Source organism: Pteronotus mesoamericanus, unplaced genomic scaffold (genome assembly GCF_021234165.1).
Source record: "Pteronotus mesoamericanus isolate MK-2021 breed Mesoamerican mustached bat unplaced genomic scaffold, CSHL_Meso_final contig_130, whole genome shotgun sequence".
NCBI classification, from domain to species: Eukaryota; Metazoa; Chordata; class Mammalia; order Chiroptera; family Mormoopidae; genus Pteronotus; species Pteronotus mesoamericanus.
Window position 1 is genome coordinate 6700665 of NW_026555060.1, and position 21086 is coordinate 6721750.

Consider the following 21086-nt stretch of genomic DNA (forward strand, 5'->3'; position numbering starts at 1 on the left):
ACTTACCCAGTTTTTCCCAATGGTAAACACCTTGCAAAACTATAGCACAATATCACAGCCAGGATATTGGCATTGATACAACTAATATATATATTTCCACCACCACAGGAAACTCTCATGTTGCTCTTTTACAGTCACATGTACTTCCCTACTGCCCCAACTCCCTCTCTAACTCCTGGGCATCACTAATACATTCCACGTTTCTATAATTTTATCATTTAAAGAATGTTATATAAATGGAATAACTTGTTCCAAGGCTATAGCATTTAGTCCTTTGATATTGGCTTTTTATTTTTTTCACTCAGCATAATTCTCTGGCCATTCATGTAGGTTGTTGAGTGTATCAATAGAACCTTTTTTCTTATTAAGTTGTTCCATGGTATGGATGCACCACAATTTGTTTAACCCTTTATGTGTTAAAGGACATATGGTTGTTTCCAGTTTTTGGCTATTATGAATGAATTGGCTATAAATATTCATGTACAGATTTTCATATGAATATAAGCTTTCAGTTCCTTGGGGTAAGTGCTCAGGAATTCAGTTGCTGGGTTGTATCATAGTTGCATACTGAATTTTTAAAGAAACTGTCAAAGTGTTCTTCAGAATGGCTAAACTATTTTACAGTCCCACCAGCAACGTATGAGCTACCTCTTTCTCTGATGCAGACTCAATGGGGTGGGGAAGGGATGTCTTGGTACCGCTGGGTGAGAATGCAAGGCCAGGCTGTCTTCACTGATACTCCAGCAGACTCATTACAGGCTCGCAGAGGTGAAAGTCTTGGCTCCCTACTGGACCCACCTCCCCAGATACAACCTTAAGGGTTTGATGCACCTCCTTGGAGCCTGGTAAGAATAGATGTCTTGGCTCCCACTCAGTCTTTGTTAGTCTGAGGGAACTACAGTTTTTTTTCCTGTGGTTGGTACCACAAAAGAAAAGAGAAGTTTGAAAATAAAGAGAGACTAATGTCTAAAATTATTTTTTTGTCTTGCTAGGGTGTTCCTTTCTTGGTCTCTAATTTGAGACCATAGGCTTTTGCTGGGCACTTTTTTTGTCTGTGCTCTTTGGTGTCCTGGGTTGCTTGCTTTTGCAGCACATCTAGGATGTATGAGGAAAAAAAAACCCAGAGAAGTTACCACAACATTGTTCTTCTCATCTCAAATAACCTAGCTGGTCTCCTTTCTCTTACATTTCAGAGTCTTCTCATGTTTGTTTTATATTTAAAGTCCAGGGAGAAGGAGTGAAATAGGAATAGAGGAAAATATCTCTACTTTATCTTCCTGGATGTGGAAGCCCAAGAAATATATTACTCCTTAAAACTGTCAAATAGGTAAGTAGTCATTACTGAACCTTCTGAAAAAAATCATTGAGATCTTTGTCATCCAATATGGTAGCCACTAGCCATATGGAAGTTTTTAAATTTAAATTAATTATAAATAAACAAATAAAATCTAATTTCTCAATTGCACTAGCAACATTTTGAGTGCCCAATAATAGCATGATGTGTCTAGTAACTACCATCTTGGGCTATGCATATATAGAACATTTTGAACAACTCAGAAAATCTATTGGACAAGGATGAACTAGGCATTGAATAAAATGGTTCACAATACTATTAAGTGTTGATTTAAAAAACAGGGGAAGAAATAAAAATATGTACCAGGTTGGTGAATGAATGACCCTGTGAATTACAAGGATAGAAAGGATGTGAGTTTATTCACAAGGCAAATTTGCATAATGGACATCAATCTAGTACCATACCATAGATTTTTAGTGATTTTAAGCTTCATGGGACCATCTTTATAATAATCCATTTTCTATGAGTTGGCAATTTGGAACTTTACTAGCTAATTGATGTGGCAGCTGAGATCAGTGTGTTTTTACCTTGACATTGCATGTTATGTTACACTCAGATACCATCTGACAAGTGTTGAACATATTCATTCCACATCATTTTATTTACTAAAGGGGGTACATCTCCTTCGTGGAATTATTTTTCAAAACAATAAACTGAAATGATTTTGAGGCAACTTTAAGCAAGAGAGTACAATTTCAGGGCAGCAGAGCCCAAGTAAAGATAAAATATATATAAATAAAATGTAAAATGGCTAAACATCTTAAAGATATTAGAGCTAAAACTCCTTGTTATTTAATTTATTCAACAGCTATTTATAAAATGCATGTTATCACAGTTAAACCATTAATTTAAAATTGGTTTCATGACTTAATGGAAAAGTAAGGAAAAAATAGCCAATTTTATTCTATATCTAGTTTCCTTCCTATTTATATCATATGGCCATAAATATCTTTCTTAATCATACCAGCCACATTGGACCCCTTATTATTTGAAAAAAAATACCTTGTACTTTCTGCTTCCCTGGTTAATTTATATTTTACCCTCATGAATATATTCCACATATGTTTATCAAGTGCCTACAGTAAGCCAGGAAATTCTAGGCACCAAAGTACATCTGTCAATGAAACGAAGATCCTTGTCTGAACACTTACATTCCAGGGAGGGGGGTGGTGCATAAAAAACAATACATATAATAAAATTAGAAGGTGAGTGCAATGATAAAAGAAAAAATAACAGGTTAAAGGGTGATGAAATGGGAGGTCTGGGACAGATTAAGTCACTGTTATAGGATCATTTGTTGAAATCTCAGCTATTCTCCAATATCCATCTCAAATTCCACCTTCTCTACGAAGCCCTCCTTCATACATGAGTTAAAATTTACTTCTCCTACTATGCTCCTTTAGCGCTTCCTATCTCTATTATAACACTTAGCCTGGTGTTAGATATAAACACATTTGGCCTTTCATTAGACTCCAATGCTTTTAATACAGAGAATGTGGCTTTATGAATCATTTTATCTCTTGCAGAGTCACACATAGTGGTTGGCTTAATAAGTGTTTAGTGAATAACGAACTGTAAATTGAACAAGACCCAGGTTATTTATAGAAGATAATCCTGATATTAGATTTCAAAAATATGAATTCAGCATACACACATGGGGTGTCAACCTTTGTTCATGCTTACAGTGTTCCCTTCTGCTGACATCTATAGGGCTAGAGAAACAGTAACTGTTTTGTTGGAGAAAGTCTCTTTCTGCTCTTGCTGGAATTCTAGGAAAAAATACCACTTCTTAACATGCCCAAAAAATCAAGTAAAATATCAGCATCATCGAGAACTTAAATTTGTCTTTAGGGCTGTCATGCATTATCCATACAGCCTACTAAATTTACTGTTATCCATTAGAATTCAGGCAATTTTAACAGTGTTTTCTTTAAATAATATGATGCTTTTATCTGAGAAGATACGATTTATGTGAAATTGTCCATCTTTATTTTTCTTTTAGTTAATACATAAAAAAGCTACATTCTTCTCTATTTTTATCACAAAATATACTTCTTTACGCACGTGAGACCCAATAGAACTTGTTGGTTGAGAAACTGTATTTCTTACAACATAATAACATACTCTCTTGAAAGTGCTGTTATAAACAACATTTATTGCATTCATGAGTACTAAATAAAGCATAGCTATGAAATTGATTTTGCTTACACATTCTATAGGTATCCTAACAGGTAGGTATGAATAAAAGACTTCTCCTAAACAATCACATAACTAAAAGTGCATATAGTTTTTGCATTTTACCTTACTTAAAAAATGTTATAAAAAGTAAAATTTAGTTAGTGCATAATTAGAGACCATTTATAAATTCTTAGTAATTCAGATAGATTGAATTGGTTGAATTAGTGATCAGTGTTCCTTTTTTGAATAGAGATGTGACAACATGAAATATTAATGAGTGTTCTACTGAAATTGCTGATGACAAATTTTGGTGATGATGAAGAATTTAAAACAAATCTCTTTTACATAAGGGAATGTGCTTGTATTCTTGATATTTTTATTAAACTGAAACACTGATGTTTCTCTTAAAGATACTAATTTTTATCCCAAAGGCACATAAATGTATACATTTCTATTCAGTTTCACCCCTGATATGCAGAGAATTATCACAGAGGATAATAATTCCAGTTTTAATTATTAGAGAAACAGGGATGATTCCTTATGATAATTATAGGAAAATTGATGGGTCATAAGTGAAAAAAGTAACAGTGGTGAGTGGAAGAGAGAATGCGCTGGTCATAAGCAGGACGAATGTAAAGGATGCACCGGATGATCATGAACACGAGAACACAATGCTTATACCTGCTAAATTCAACATTTGTTTGCCTTAGAGTTCGGATCTTAGGTCTTATTTGTATTTCACATGTGACTAGTACAACACTACATACCTATATATGTATATATAGGCCTGTGATAAGGGCCTATTTAATTAATTTAATTACTTACATCAGTCCAGACAAGTTGCTAAATTTACTCTTTGTCTTCAAGGCTATGCTCAAATGCTATCAAAACAAGTGATAAAAGTTGTTATGTGAAATAACTTGAAAAAATTTTAGTTGTTTGACATACTTTCTAAGGTTTTGAGCATCTATTGGTGATCTTGTTTTTACAAGAGAATTTGAAGTTTAAGTGGGCCAAATCTATAGTTGGTTAATCCTCTTGGGTAAAAAAAATCAAGATTAGTATCTCTCAGAATGATTATTTTTTATTAACGTGTATTACTAGACACACTTTCAAAGACCAAATGTATTTAAATATATGTGCAAAATTTGTATTAGGTGTCTGTCAACACAGAATGAACATTTTACTGCATAGCTGCTGAAACACACACACATTAAATTTATAAGTTTAGAGCTTATAATAAATGAGCTTGTCTCTAGAAAGGATGCAACATGATGACTCAACAGAGGATATTTCATTTGCATAAAAATGAAAATAATGTTAATAAAATTGTTAATATATGAATTTCTTTGAGATACACAGTTGCTTTCACTATGGAATTAAAATTCTTGCTCACAAGTGCAGATTCTCTGGCATCTTGTAGATGTCCTGACTTACTACCAGTTTATCAGTAAACATTAGCTGGGTGGTGTCATGTAAGAGAAAGAGATGTTTTTAATCTGTCCATGTAAGTAGGCCCACTGGTGTCAACAGATAAGAGAGAGGAGAGACACAAAGCATAGTGTTGAACTATGAAAAACTAAAAGGTTAAGAAGAGAATACTTACCCTTTAAGAATGATTTCCTTGAATATTATTTTTAGAGCAACATGCAAATAACATAATTGAAGGCCAACAAAGAACAATCCGCAAATATAATTTAAGAAATGGGTGTGTATATACATATATATATATAGATATAATTTTCATTTTAGCTTGAAATATGCACAAAAGTGTTGTTTGATCCTGATCAAATTGTAGAAAAATGATAAAAGTCTCTTTTCTGTAATATCCAGTCACACATCATAAAGATTTTTCCAAGGAAAGACTTATAATAAGAACTTCTCTTTTTCCTTTTAAAAACATAGTACAGTCAAATTTATCTTTGCTTATGTAGACTCTAATCAATGGATACTCTCCCCTCAAAGCAACCATCTTTAATTCCTTTCTGTGAGGCCAAAAAGAAATTTTAAAAAACACGTTTCAAAGTGTCAACTCAAAGTGACATTTATTATCCAGGCACTTTAATTCAATAAGTATTTAGTACCTATAACATGCCTAATATTGGGCTATGTATACAATGGAATTACTTAAAAGCAAAACCATACATTGTGTATTTTGTTTGACAGTTAAAAAGACTTATATACACTGACCAATTAAAGAACACAGTATACTAAGCCTTGCATGCAGACAATAGTGCTATGGTGGTTCAGAGAAATGATGGCTTATTATGAAATAGAGAAACTGGAAAAATTCTTCCTGGAGAAGCTAAGTTGGAAAGCTGTAGATACCTAATGTGGATGATGAGGAAGAAAAACCAGTGTTCAAAGTCTGGGAAACAGCAAGAACAAAAGGAAAAGTGTGAGGTATTTTAGCCAGTGGAAAATAAATCAGCCTCTTCGAGCAGATTTCTTTGTTTGCAGCAGTGGGGACCTGGTCTTGGCTTTAGCCTCAGACTATACTTTCAGATTTATTTCAAGTTTCAGAGTTCTCTCATCCATCATTATCTTGTTGATGATATTACTTATGGCATTCTCTTGCTTATGCTGTCCATATTTTATCTTTTTCAAAAAATAATTTTTTATTTTTCAATTACAGTTGACATACAACGTTATATTACGAGTTTCAGGTGTACAACACAATGACTAGACATAACTTATGAACTGATCACCCTGATAAATCTAGTACCCATCTGACACCATACATTGTTATTACAATGTTATTATTATTTTTTAAACACTTTATTTATTTATTTTTAAAGAGGGGAAGGGAAGGAGAAAAAGAAGGAGAGAAACATCAATGTGTGGTTGCCTCTTGAGCGCCCCACACTGGTGACCTGGCCCGCAACCCAGGCATGTGCCCTGACTGGGGATTGAATTTGCGATCCTTTGGTTCACAGATTGGCGCTCAATCCACAAAGTCACACCAGCCAAGGCCTACAATATTATTGATTATTTTCCCTATGTAATACTTTACATTCCTATGACTATTTTGTAAATATCAATTTGAACTTCTTAATCCCTTTCTTTTTTTCACCCATCCCCCAACAGTCTCCCTATTTGGCAACCTTCTAACTGTTCTCTGCATCTATGCATTTATTGCCGTTTTGTTTGTTTTTTTAGACTCCATATATAAGTGAAATCATTCAGTATTTGTCTTTCTCAGTCTGAATTATTTCACTTAGCGGAATACCCTCTAGATTCATTCATGTTGTTGCAGATGGTATCCATTAAAGTTTTCTACTCCAGAATCAGAATCTTTTCCTATAGTCCCATACACTGAGCAGTTTTCCATTTCCTGTTCACTTCAGCTACCTGTATTTCTTTCCTGAAGACTGTCCTCAAAGATCCAGGAAACCATCGGGTTTAAGTTGGCCAATGTACTTGAGTTCCACAAACCTTTATTAAGCACTTACTAGGATACTGGCATATACAGAGGTAGAGAAGTCATAGTTCCTACCCTCCTAAATCTTCCAAGAAGGAAAAAGCTTGTCCTTCCTGAGTCTGCCAATATTGCACTTTATTACAATTGCAGTTTAAAGTCTTCCAAAATGGAAAAAAATAAAATAAATGTGAAGAAGCCTAATATCACCCCAAATAGACTAATCAATAGATTATATCTGTGAAGCACCTGTGATGAAAGGGTAGCAAGGCAGAGTAATTTGGGTCCCAGCTCTGTCACTTCAACATTAACTTTGAACAAGATGATATAGGAAAAGGGGAGGGGGGAACTGATATTTCTTGATTACCTATTATGTACCCAGCACTGTGAGTGGTAATGATTGTGTATTGAATACTCAGAGATCACATCACCTCCCAGCTCCCACTTCAAAAAACAAAAAATAAAACGAGCACCGTTACTAAAAAACGCAGTAAAAGAATATATTATTCTTATTTTAAAGATCAATAAATCCAGATACAGGTAGGCTAAGAAGCTTGAGTTTTCAGTCATATCTGAGAGTTGAGCCTGGTCTTAACCTTTCAACTCTACCACTTACAAGATTTTGGGCTAAGTTATTCCTTCATCTATTTAATACTAACTGCATGTCAAGCATGTAGCTTGACACTTAGTCTTAAGAAAACAATGTGACATGGTCCCTTCCCTTAAAAGCTCTTACAGTATAATAAAGGGCAACAAGCATGTAAGGAAGCCTCATAATTCAGGGAGAAGTGTAGTCCTGGAAGTCTGTGAAGAGTAGTGTGGGATAAAAATGAGTCCATTGTATCCTGGTCTGGCAGATAGCAGAGGTCAGGACAGCTTTCACAAGAAAAGTAGCCCTGGAGATTCACATAGTCACCCACTGAGTCAGGTGATTGTGAGAAAAAACAAGGCATTCTTACTTGAGCACTGGGGCCTGAAACAGCTTGGTAAGAAATGAAAATGGTTCAGAGTGACTGGCGTGAGAGAGCTCTAACTCACGGCTAAAAATATCCCCTTTCTTGGTTAGAGGATTGAATAAATAACATATACACTGTGTTAAACATAATGTTTATATAGGTTCTTAATAAATGTTTCTTTCTGCTGTTCCTCTTTCAGTTGTGCTGTTGATTATATCACCTTCTAGCTCCAAAATTCCATGATTCTTACCATATTGTACAGGTTCTATTGTGTATTGGTTCATACACTGTCTGGTACATTGTATACATTAAATAAATAGTCTCCACCACAGTTGGCAGATGTCTGGGTAAAAGAGGATGTGAATTTTGGTAAATAGTTGAAATGAAAGCTGAATTTAGCTTCAATCCTTTCCCTCTCTTTGTTCCTCTACAGTAACTTCAATAGTGTTTGGCATGTGTGTATGTGAATGTTGTGAAAGTGTAGGGTTCAACACATTGAGATAGAATTCAAGATTTTTCCATGGGAACTGCTAACCTGCTTCCAAATCCAGAAGAGCGGTTTTTCTGTCCTCAGAAGTTTAAGGTCATAACATCAATGATGCTGCCAGGATTTGAAGGCAACACACCATAATAGCATAATCTTTTCTGTACTGAGCTTACAGTTAACTCTACCTCCACTCCCAGTGCTCTCTCTGTCTTTTTTATGTGGTTGTGTACACAGTTGTATCTCCTGTCAAAAGAGTATAAACTCTGAAACCTTGACTTGTCTTATTCAACTTTGCCTTCCCTAGTTACCACCTCAAGTCACAGAATATCTACCAGGGGTGTCCAACTTTTTGGCATCTCTGGGCCACACATTAAATACACAAACACCAATGAAAACTGATGAGGAAAAACAGGTTTTAAGTAAATTTACTATTTTGTGTTGGGCCACATTCATAGCCATCCTGGGCCACATGCGGCCTGGCGGCAGCAGGTTGGACACCCCAATCCAGTATAGATATTCAGCAAGTATTTGCTAAGTAAAAAGAACAGACACACCTGGATAATCAGAATATAAAGATAATCTTATTATATAGTAGGGTTCCTTGAACTCTTGCAGCACACTCATATTAGGTTAAATGATGTGGCCAGAGGGCATAGGAGGGGACCCTACTACCTCAGATAGTAACTATCATATCATTTATTGCATGTTTTCAAGGGAAGTCTGCATGGTATAGCGGTTAAGAGCATGAGCTATAAGCCATACTACCTGGGTTTGAACCTTGTGAAAGTCCTAAGACCTTGGGCACATAATCTAATTTCTCTCTGCATCAGTATTCTCTCATCTGCAAAGTAGGAATAATAATGTAAATGCTATCTAATAGCATTGCCATAAAGATTTACTGAGTTAATACATGTAATGTACTTTAGAATAGCACTATTATATCACAAGTGCTTAATCAAAATTAATTCTTATTTTACACTCTGCTAAAGTTTTATATAAATGTAACTGGGAGCAGGATAGTAGTTGGCCATTGGAAGGAAATGCAAAGGCTATTAAGAAGAGGAATGTTAGGAAGATATCCAGAAATGTGACTGTCATACCCAATTTAGGCCAAATAGCTTCGTCAGGGAGAAAACTACCCCTGCCATGAGGTGTGAGGCTGAGGTTTTGTGTACCTGATGGAACCTACTTGCCTGGGTGAAGGATCAGTATGTCTTTCTTGGTGGTGAAGCCGCCTACCTCTAGAAGTCATTTTTGTTAAGTATGGTCAAGTTGTAGGAAAAATTGTATCACAAAAAAATCACTTCATGTCAAATGAGTTATTTTTCCTATTAAGAGTACTTGTGGGCAGCTTGGTATTTTATTTTTTATTTATTTTTAGAGAGAGGGGAAGGGAAGGAGAAAGAGAGGGAGAGGAACATCAATGTCAGAGAGAGACATCAATCTGTTGCCTCTCATACATGCCTGGACAGGGCACCGAACCCGCAACCCAGGTATGCGCCCTGATGGGAGATTGAACTGGTGACCTTTCACTTTGTGGGAGGGTGCCCAACCAGCTGAGCCACACCAGTTAGGGCAGCAGCTTGGTATTTTAAACTACACTATGAGACTGACTTTTCTTAGTATATAAAATTTATAATGTATAGTGATGTGATGTGGAGTAGTTTAGAGGATATCAGTGATATAAAGAGCCACTTCCTTTAATAATGGAGACATATTCTTTCATTAATGGACTGTAAGACTTTTGCTTTCTAGGAAAGCAAAGATTTGGGCATTTGACTAGGTATAAAGCAATAATGTTAGGCAAGGAAAATAATATTCCTAATAGTAAGACATCATGAGGCTAATAATGATAGAAGGTATATCATCAAAGGAAAACATTGACTTGTGAGGAAAAATGATTCATCAGGCATCGTAAGCGATGCCTTATAAAGATAATTATGGCACTGGATGAAGCTTTCTGGGATAAACGTATTTTATTTGATTCACCTTAGTCACTCTCACTTTACGTGTGTCTTTGACAGCCACTTCAATGCCAAATAGGTGAGGGTCAGAGTAACAAAAAGGGTTACAGTTTTCCGGTAGAAGATAAAATATAATAATCTTCCTTCCCCCATTGTCAAACTCCTTGTTTTAGGATATCAGAAATCTTTAGTTAGCTACAATGAAGTGTTGACTTTATCAGAATACTGTAACATGAACCCTTGCAAAGTGAAGCAATGTGTTTTAAAAAAAGTTCATTATGTGGCTAGTTCCCAACTATTTTTTATAGCAATAGTACAGCTACAAACATTTGAAAGTTGAAATGTAATTTTTATTTATCTTTCTTAGACGATCCTATATTTGGGTTCTTATTGTAGGTCACCTCAATGCCGGTTTTTAAGATGGTCAGAATTAATATTATCCATGCATATATTTTCCAGAGATTTTATTTCCCAAAGCCAGATTGGGTACTCTTTCATAACCATGGTCTAACAATGAGTGCAAAACTAAACTACTATAATTCTCAATATGATTTTTCTACTACTTAACAGTCTGCCCTTAGTACCTCAATTTCTAGCTACATATTGGTTTAAAAATGTTCATTCTTAACTCATGAAGTTGCTGGAAGGACACAATCTGACAGGAGATAGCAATAACTTTTGGTAGTAGTAATGTTTTGTAAATGCTTTGGCATTCTTCTTATTGGTTGTTATTATCTGTCATGGAATTTTCTGCAGAAAACATTCTGTGAAGATCAGAGGCTATTCAAATTTTATTACATGCTTGGTGAAAAAGTAAAGAACACAAAGCTTGATGTCACCCATAGTTTTGGAGACGGGGGTCTATGCCTTAAACTAATTATCAACTTCTATGTCAGATTCTATGATTACATACAAGTGATTTTCCTTACTACAGCAGTTGTAGTAAATTGGCTCCCAAACTGATCATAAGAAACTATTTAGTCTTGTGATATGGTGAAGTTGTATTAGGCCCAAACTCTACGCTGGACTGATTCCGGCTTTGAGTTGTATGATATGGCTAAATAGCTCCTTGGTCTGCTTGAAAAATGTAATTCAAATGTAGGAATGAGACTCCACAGGGAATCCTCTCAGTCAAAAAAAAAAAAAAAAAAAAAGCCATTTTATTTCTAAGTGGCAGTCCCCAATTGTCACATCATGTCAATCATCTGACATAGTATAATCTGACTTCTTTGAGCAGGAATGTACTTTAAAGGTCAGGTCTGCTCATGAAGAAATTTAGCTTAGTAAGTTGTACAGCAAAAATGCCTAAACCCAGAGCACTGCGGTGGCGTTGGAAGAAATAGATGCTCTTCAGATAGCAAAGGGGAGGAAAGAATGCGAGACTTTTAAGCTTGAAGTCTTTTGCCTAAGCACATTTTCTAACGTTTTCGGCCTTTATCTCATTAAAAAGTTGGATAAAGAAATGGGGTTGGACATTTCATAGAAGGTGCACGCGGCAGTCCTACAGGCACAACTTGTTTGGGCTACGTTTTTAAAATTTGGCAAACACCGATTTCTTAAAATCATCCAGATTTCTGACTTCTCAAGAAACTGGAACCTCTGGCCTCAGTGGTCCTGTATTCACAAGGGGGAAAAGCAGGCGGGAGCTGAGAATCAGTTGCTCTCTTTACACGGGCCCTACAACTTGCTATTCCTCATCCCGCCCTTACTCCCTTGTCCGGTTAGCCTGCTTCACCTCACAGGCACTGAGATGCCCGCAGTTTATGAGATGGAGGCAACGGGACTTTTTTTTTTTTTTTTTGACAGACAAATCTCTTTGTTAAAGAGGTGGGGAGCGGAAGCACCCAATGCTGGTTCGTTTCCAAATGGTCCTAAAATTTCCGCTTGCAATGATCTGACCCAAACCTGCTTCTCCAGAATGGCCAAAAGGATGGATCTAAGTGTGGAAGTATGGACCTTGTAGCTCCAGCTCTGCCACAAACCCTCTGTGTGACCTTGGGTGAGTCCGTTAAGCTCTCTCGGCCAAAGGTGATGGTATGTAAACGGTCTTTATACCTGTTGTGAACCTCTCACACGGCTGTTGCACAGCACACAGGAGTCTTTGAAAGTACACCTATTTTACAAACCGCAAGACGCTTCCCAGCACAAGCGTCTGCTACAGAATGCGACACTGGCTTTAGAAGTCGGTTACGGGAATCCGCTCTAGTTTCGCGCTGCTTCCATCTCCCACGCTCTGGGTGGGCGAGCGGAAGACGATTCTCAAGGGAGATCTGGAAAACTGGCTTAGAGATGCAGCTAAGTTCCTCAGCGGGGGTAAAGTTGTTGGCGGCATTTTTTAGTTCCCAGTGTGACTTACAAACTCCTAGCGGAGATAGCAGACCCCGCCCCGCCGGGAGCGCGGGAACCGGTTCCCGGGCCAGTATCTTGCTGGAAGCCGTGGTTCCACAGGTCTCGCCTGCCTACCAGTCGGGACCCCAGACCCGAGACCCCACGCCTCGCTCTCATCCTCAACGCCCACAATCACCTCCCTCGTTCCCCCCCTCCACGTGACAAGAGCGGGAACCGTCACTTCCGGCGGCGCGGGTAGCGCGCGTGCGCGAGGCGCCCGGCCTCCTAAGGCGGTTGGCAGCGGCGCGGCGCCGCCAACGGCCCCGAGTGGCGGGCGGCGTGGGTCCAGCTCGGGCGGCGCCGCGGGCTGCGGTCCGGACGGTGTGCGTCTGGGGAAGCCCAGCCCACTCTCTGCAGGGGTCGGCCGCCCCGCCCCCTTCCCCATCTCGCTCCCTCCTCCCGGGTTCTGCTCTGGGTGCTCGGAGAGGCGGGGGCACCCGGGGCACTCCGCGAGGCTTCGGCGTCGCCCCCGCGCTCGGGTCCGCCCCCTAACGCCCCGCCCCGTCCCCGCCCTCCCCACCGCCCTCTGCGGGAACCAGGCAGCTGCAGCGGAGCCGCGGAGCGGGCGGCGGGGCCGGGGCGCTGAGATCTGGGAGCGCGGAATGTAAGGCTGGGCGGCCCGCGGCACTCTTGGACGCTCGGACGGGCGAGGGGCGGCGACCCCTCGCGGACGACCGGCCATTCCGGGCTGCGGACTCGCCTTCTCGCTCGCCCTTGCGCACGCCCCGCGCCCTCCAGCGCGCCGGCGGGACCATGAAGAAGTTCTCTCGAATGCCCAAGTCGGAGGGCGGCGGCGGCGGAGGAGCGGCGGGTAGCGGAGCCGTCGGGGTCGGGGCCGGCTCTGGCTCCGGTAGCTCGTCTGTGGGAGTCCGGGTGTTCTCAGTCGGCCGCTACCAAGTCACCCTGGAGGAGTCGGTGGCCGAAGGTACAGGCTCCTGGGGAGGTTGGGGTAGGCAGGTGAGGTAGGGCTGGGGTGTGGCGGTGGCTTCTCCCGGTCTCGTCCGCTTCTTTGGTCGCCCTCTCGGTTTACTGTTCCTCTCTGCATCCCCTGTTGGGCAAGCGGGGGCTTTTAAGAGTAACTCGGGAATTCGCTCTTAAGCCAGCTCTTCTCTCCGCTGGCTGCTCTGACCAGTGCATAGCTCTCTTAATATGAGTTTAAGTCATTTTCAGTTGTTCTTGACGCAAGGAAATAAATAGAAAACGTCCTAGCGAGTGATGTGGGTTATACTTGGGCCAGTGACTCATTAGAGGGTCAGATCGAGCAGGATTGAGGCTCTGCTCTGCCAGCTGTGCTCAGGCGGGTGTCTTGCGTTGGCCTCTCCATCTGAGTCTCCAGCCGCGCTGCAGGGCACAGGACCCTGCAGCCTCTGGTATTGAACCTGGTTTTGCGCCTGCTCTGTCATCAGTTGAGAAACAATGTATTTCTGTGTGTGTGCGGGTGGGAGGTGATAATTTGCCTCATATTCAGTTAGTAAGTGGCTTTGGGCGAGCAGGTAAACTTGAAATCCTTTTATCTTTTGTTATTTAGAATCTGTCCTATTCATTCTCTTTCAGTTTGTCCCTTTGGTAGTACTTTTAAGTGGTGGTATGAAAACAAGTACACTTTTAACTTGGGAAGTTTTGTGTTCCTTCCTTTAGTATTTTTACTAGGTTTTATCAGCAGTTTCAGGTCTGCTTACAAAAAAGTTGACTCCATTTTAAAAAGAAAAAATCTTTCTCGTAGTTTTGTATTTGCATAATTGCCTAGTACAAAATACTTTCTCTTGTTTATTATATGGTTCATTGACTTTTGAGTTTTTAATTGGAAAATGATATTACAGAATACTTTTAAAAATTCTTAAGAAATAATTGGTTGATTAACAGCCCTTCTAAGCTCCAAGGTTAAGGGAGAAGAAATTTGAAGAATAGTTTTGGTTCTCTGAAAGATGATGTGGTTTGAGGACAGTAGGCTGAGATTCCACTTTTGTTTTTTTGAAATGCCATAGCACATTAGTGCAAGAGAAGAATCTGAAGGTTTTTGTCTATGAAGTATTCTAAAGGGAAAGAAATGTTGAATTATTTAGAGGTGTATGTCATTGTTTTGTAAAACTTCGCCCCTATTAAATGAGCCCAGCTGAACCTTGGAGAGGTCCGAGGAAGGAAGCATCCTTAGCTGCTCAACAGAAGGAATGTATATGGTGATTGGTCATCATAGAAAGATTTACTAGGCTGTAAAATTTCCTAGGCCTTTATTGTGTGTGAATTTCAAGTGTTGGTTTAGACAGCTGTCGTCTTCTTAAAACCTACAACTCAATGACCACACATGCTACACAATTCTGTCTTTGAACTGTATTAACTAATTGAAGTGTGGCTTGAGTAGTATTGCACCAACTTCATTTCACTAAGTTACAGATGGGTCTTTTATTTACTAGAAAGAAAACACTGACATTTCATCAAACTAGACTTTGTGTTTGTAGCTTCTATCACTGCTGTAAACATTCTATTGTTAACCTAAGTAAGTCACTTTCAATAAAATAAGTAATTTAGGAAAATGAAATTAAAAATGAAAAATTTCAAAAGGAAATTGTTGGCTCAATTGCTTAAAAAAATAAAATAAATTAAAGCACTGATGTTCCACTGATTTGTCCATTCTCTTGGAAAAATCTGTAATCAAGTGCTTGGAGGAAGCAAGGGTTGAAGGAACCCTTTTTGGAAGACGGAACTTTGCCACCCAACACCCCAGCCTCTGGGACTAGGCTTTGCTTTGCCCTGGAGGGGAGGCTGAGGCCTAGGCTTTCTTCCCTTGTGTATGTCTTCTCTCTTCAGCACATACACAACTGTAGTTGTCTATATTTAGTTTACTTTTTGATTCTGATAATTTATTCCTACTTCAGATACTTAATATTCTCTCTTCTTTCCAAATGAGTAATGCCACAATTTCGGCAAGATGTTTAAGCACAAGTCCGGTTCACATTCAAGAATGATCAATAATTGTTAGATGCATTTGCTTGATTATAAAATTAGGGCAAGTGCTTCTGAAAAGGCATTAGAGTTTAGACTACCTGAATTGGGGAGAGCTATACTATTAAGTGGAAGAAGGGGTAAAAGCAAAGACCAAAAAACAGGCTTGGTAGATTTTCTATTTTTTGTTTTATGTTAGTGTTTAAGCAGGGGCCAAGACCCTGGAGATGGTGTGCCCTGAGGTGTTTTTGCTACTCCACTGCAAACACAGGTGGATGGCTCAGAATGACCTCTGCGGTGTCTTCGAGGCTTCATAAATTCCCCCGCACACACATGTGCGCACTCTCTTTATTCATTATGTTCTGTAAAGTCACCATAAACAGCAAATTAGCAAATACTGAACCATTCCTCTTAGGGGAAATACAGGGTTAGGGTACTGCAAGCCTCTGTTCACAACCAGTCAATACATAGCGTTGTTCTGTGTGTGTTTCCGTTTAAAGACACCTTGTTCAGTATATATTGTTGACTGATTAACATTGGACTCATGGCCAACAGCACTGCAATTTATGCCTAAATGAAGCTTGGCTGATACACCTATGTTCTCTGTGAGGGGCACCATGGTCTTCTTGTGCTTAGGAACATTAGACAGCACTTTGACACGATGCTTGGGAGTCACTTAAAGTCAGCAATAAAAAGCACAAAAATGAGCATGTGTGCAGATAACTATGAAAGTGCTATTGTATTGATTTGGGGGATTTATCCTGATTTTGGGGAAACAAGTAAATTTTGGCAAGTAGGTGACTTTTCAAATATGGAATCCCCAAATAATGAGGATAAACTATGTATGTGTATATATATACATATGCATATATATGCACATACGTATTTATATATTATGCATATTTAATTTTAAAAATATAAACAGGTTTCCAGGATTACATATACTTATGTGGTATGTTACACCTAAACTGCTGGAGTAGTTTTCTCTGAAATGTTATATGCTTTATATCATAATGTCTTTTTAGTTAAGTACATATATATATGTTTGAAAATGTTGACAACTTGTACCTTTTTAGTTCCTGCTCAAAGTTTAGAGGGCTGATATTTTATAATGGGGTATTTTCATGGATTTTCTCAAAAAGTTTAGTTTCAGGAGTGCATACTAACCAAATTCAGCTTTGGATTATAGAAATGAGATAGACACACACAGAAATTTTAACTTGAAACAGTGTCAAATTGTCAGGCACATACTTGGACAGGTCAGTGTAATCTTCCAAGTTCATAGCACTGGCTTTTTGATCACATGCCTCCATAGGCCTTCAGTGCTAGTTAGAGGAATTTAATATCCATTGTTAATGGGAAGAAGTTGGTTCCTAAGTAGGGGACAGTTTTTTCTAAATGTTTTGGTTCGAAGTTGACATAACTGGTTAGTGTAGAGACTGGGACACTCTCCATAATTTGTTGAGATAATTTAATCATGAAGTTATGGGGGTTAGATAGGAATGATACTTTGAGTATGTTTGGGCGGGTAAGACTTTCTGATCTGGACATGGGGATTTGGTGGCACTGTCAGTAATTGGAGGGTGAAATTTACTACAGAGTTCTGTAAAAGTGTAGTGGCTTTCTCAGTTAATGGCTTGGATTAAGGTGAGCAAGTTTAGGTTTAAGTGTTAATCAGTTTTCATTGTTAACTTTACAGGAAGGGAATAAAGGACATTTGATTTTGCGAGACAAATCAGTAAGAAAATCATGGGTTTAAGTATATCTCATTTGCAGAAATTATTTGTGGTTTTCCAATAACCAGTAAGTTAAAGTTCCTGAGAAAGGACTGTTACTACTCCATAACCATTTATTCAGTGCCTTTTTGTGTGCCATGCTCTGTACTAGGTGCTATTTTCACAATGAAGAACAAAACATATTTCTCTGGTGCTGAAGAACTTACAGTGTGGAAGATAAATGTTAAACAGAAATCATCAAATTAATATAGTTAATACTTTTGATAATTACATGAGAAGAAAGCACAAGGTTTTAGGAGAGAAAAACTGATTTAATTTATAGTAGAGGATAAAGGAAGCCTTTAAAAATATTTTAGCAGAAATCTGAACTATAAGAAAAGTTAGGTAAAGGCAGAGGTGTGGGGGTGGGGGTAGTGTGGAATATGTTATGAAGAGACAAGTCCTTATATGGGGAAGAGCTTTAGGAACTGAAATATGTATGCCCAGAGCTCTATACTATAGTAAATGTGTTATAGCCTGTGGAAGAAGAACCCAAGATGATGCTGAGAGGGACCAGGATCCAGATCCTTGTATGCCATTTGAGAATTTTAGATTTTTATTTTTAAAATTTGAAAGGAAGCTCCAGAAAGATTTAAAATTAGTACAGTGACATTCTTGTGACAGTTGCTGTACAGAGGCTAGTTGAAAGGTGTACAAATTAGGTGATTAGTTAAGATGGCAGTGGGGATGGAGACGAATGTTATAATGCTTGAACAGGAAGAAGGGGTGGATTGGATGGGTGGAGTGTTGTAGGAAGCATGAACAATGACTTGCTTATGCAAATCTTGGTTGGAGGTTCCATTTGTGAGATGTGCAAGAATAGAGAAGGAACAGTTCTGAGGAGTCGGGAGGATATCCAGTAGTTTCAGACTTGTTTAGTTGAGATGCCTTGGAGGTAATGGCAAGTGGAAAGTTGAGTACATGGTCTGATATTCTCTCAGCAAAGGTGTCTTGCTTAGTGAACATATGATTTATTTAAAGTCCTGGGAGAGGATGGATGTTGAAGTAAATTCTCAGGAAACATTCATTCTTTTCATTGTCATGGAGTTAATATCTCTTACGAAGATTAATAGATAATGTGTGATATTAACAAGATAATGTATGACAGTACGTAACAGTGTATGCCAAATCTCTCAATAAATATGGGTCAATTTTAGATTTAGATTTGATTGTAAGCTTTTAGTGAAATCTGATTCTGGAGTTGTAGTAACTTGCTTTAGATTGGTTTTTTACATTTATCCTAAATTAAGTATCATATTTGTAAAAAATCTGAATCATTTTCATTAAATAACTGTTATATAGCAATCAGCTATATATAATTTTTAAGTTTCAGTCAACTACATAGAATTTTGACACAGAGGGCAGCATAAAATGAAAAGGAATTTGCAGCAAAGGACATTACATAATCTCCATGCTTTTCTTTTGGGTCGTTTATGTTATCATTATAGGGATAACTCCTAGGTTATAATTTTGATTGCCCACTGGTGTATGTTCTCCAGAGGTGGCAGTTTTATTCAAAGACAAGGTAGTAACAATACAACAATTCCCAATTTTTACTACTTCAGAAAAATATAGTAGAAATTAATACATTCATATCTAATAAAAATGCCCAATTTCAGTAACATATCAAATTTGTTTGCTTTTTAGCTATAGTCTACTTGGTTAATACTGACATTCTCATGCTGAGCAGAGTAGAAAGGTTGTCTTTGAAAAAGTTTTAAATTATGGAAATAATATTTGTTAGTATCTCTCCATCATGGGGTCCATAGAAGGGAAAAACTTGAAGAGCTCCTTGATGTTGTTAGTATTAGGAACATACTTGAAGGTAGAATTGATGTCTGTCCTTACAGTGAGTCTGATTTTTTTAAAATTTAATTTTTTTAATGTATTGATTTTTGAGAGGGGAGGAAAGGGGAGAGAGAGAGAGAAAGAGTAAGTGAGAGAAAGGAAGAGAAACAGATTTGTTGTTCCACATACTTATGCATTTATTGTGTGTCTCCTGCATCTGCCCAGACTGGGGATCAAGCCTGCAACCTTAGTGCATCAGGGAGACGCTCCAGTCGACCGACCCTACCAGGGCGAGTCCGGTCTTCTTCAATGTTCTTTACTAATTTTATATATTATTGTGGTTCTCTTTCACCCCATCTCTCCCAGTGTTTGGTGAGAACATGAAGTAGAACATATATTTGTTAGAACACATTTGGTAGCTATCACAATGATTAAAGCCTTGACTTGGAATTCTGAAATTAAAAGTCCAGAAGGGCAATTTCAAAGCTGCGTAAGGCTTCATCAGCAAGAGTTTGAGACTGCTTGTTCCTTGGTTTTATCCTGCATTCATCTGGTGAACCATTCATCTACCCACAAGCCTACTACTATTTTTAGGGAACTAAGTTTTTGGGGAGTTGAATGTTTAATGACTGAGCTGTTTTAAATAGTTGGGCATGGGCACTTAGTTAATTTGGAGATTCTCTGTGTGTATCATCTTTACAACTGAGATCAGTCAGCACATTTCTGCTCACAGTTTCACGTCCTTCTGCAGGAAAGTGGTTGTTGGGCCTTTCCAAAGAGAAACTGTTTTGGAATTTTTGGTTTGTCCTGGTCTCAATAGAATTTCAGTAACACTAAGGGCATAGTTTAGGATGTAATCTTTCGGTATTTTGCAATGGCTGTTATTTTAAAATATGAAAAAATTGTTGCTACTATATAGGGTGTCTATTTTAACATTTTATTAAATCTTTGATATGATGCCCTTTTGGAGTCAACTTTTAAAAGAAAAGGCAAAACTTGGAGTTGGGCCAGCTGGGAATCCTGGTCCTGCCAGTAACTTGCATTTTGACAGTTTTGCCTGTTTCTTCAAGAAGAAAATGAGGATAAGGAGGAATCTGTAGCCTCCTTTTCCATTTTAGCATCTTTGATTCTGTCTATAGAACTAATTCTTTAATGAAAGGATTGTGTTGGATTATAATGCATTGAGTTCTCTGGCAAGCTTCACTGTGGTTTAGTATTTTATTTTTTATCCTACAGTATAAAATTATTTATTAATCATTGGAAAGAAGTTTTTTGTAGGAAGCTGCCTTAGGTGGGATCCCTTGAGATAAGCGGATAAGTGCTCAAATAAAATTGTGTGTCATTTTAGAGTACTATTTAGTTTCAAAGGATAAAGTGCTACCTTTATTGCTTCTTTTGTCGGTTAATTTGTGTTCTCCAAGTGACTCATTTGTAACATATGTAATTTGGAGGGTACCTGGAAGTAAGATACTTTCTTGTTTTTCAAGGTTTTATTTGGAAGAAATATATGAAGAATAGTGTATCAGTATTTTCTCTGAGAGAGTTTATGGATAGAAAGCTTACACAGGGTGATACATGTGAAGAACTAGTTACTTTTTGTTTCCAGTTCTGTCAGCTCTAGTTTGGGTCCTTAAGACCTCTCAGAGAATTACCTTCTCATGCAGACTGTTCTTCATCTGTTAGGCTCTTTATTCACCAAATCAACTCCTGAATTTCTTCTTGCTTATTCTTTTTGAGACGGATTTCTGACATGTCACTCTCTTATTTGTCTATCAAGTGAAATACAAACTCATTGTCTGGGATTCAAGGCCCTCTGCAGTGTGACCGCAACCCACCTC

The 21086-nt window shown here is 38.3% G+C and overlaps 1 protein-coding gene across 1 annotated transcript in view; it reads left to right on the plus strand.

Annotated features, from left to right (window-relative positions):
• The first annotated feature begins 13279 nt into the window (after window positions 1-13279).
• The window catches only part of BMP2K (BMP2 inducible kinase), a 117751-nt gene continuing 109944 nt past the window's right edge, over window positions 13280-21086 (plus strand). Inside the window, exon 1 of the mRNA XM_054591946.1 lies at window positions 13280-13670. Coding sequence (XP_054447921.1) covers window positions 13499-13670 — 172 coding nt within the window. The 5' untranslated portion in view covers window positions 13280-13498. The remainder of the gene's footprint in view (window positions 13671-21086) is intronic.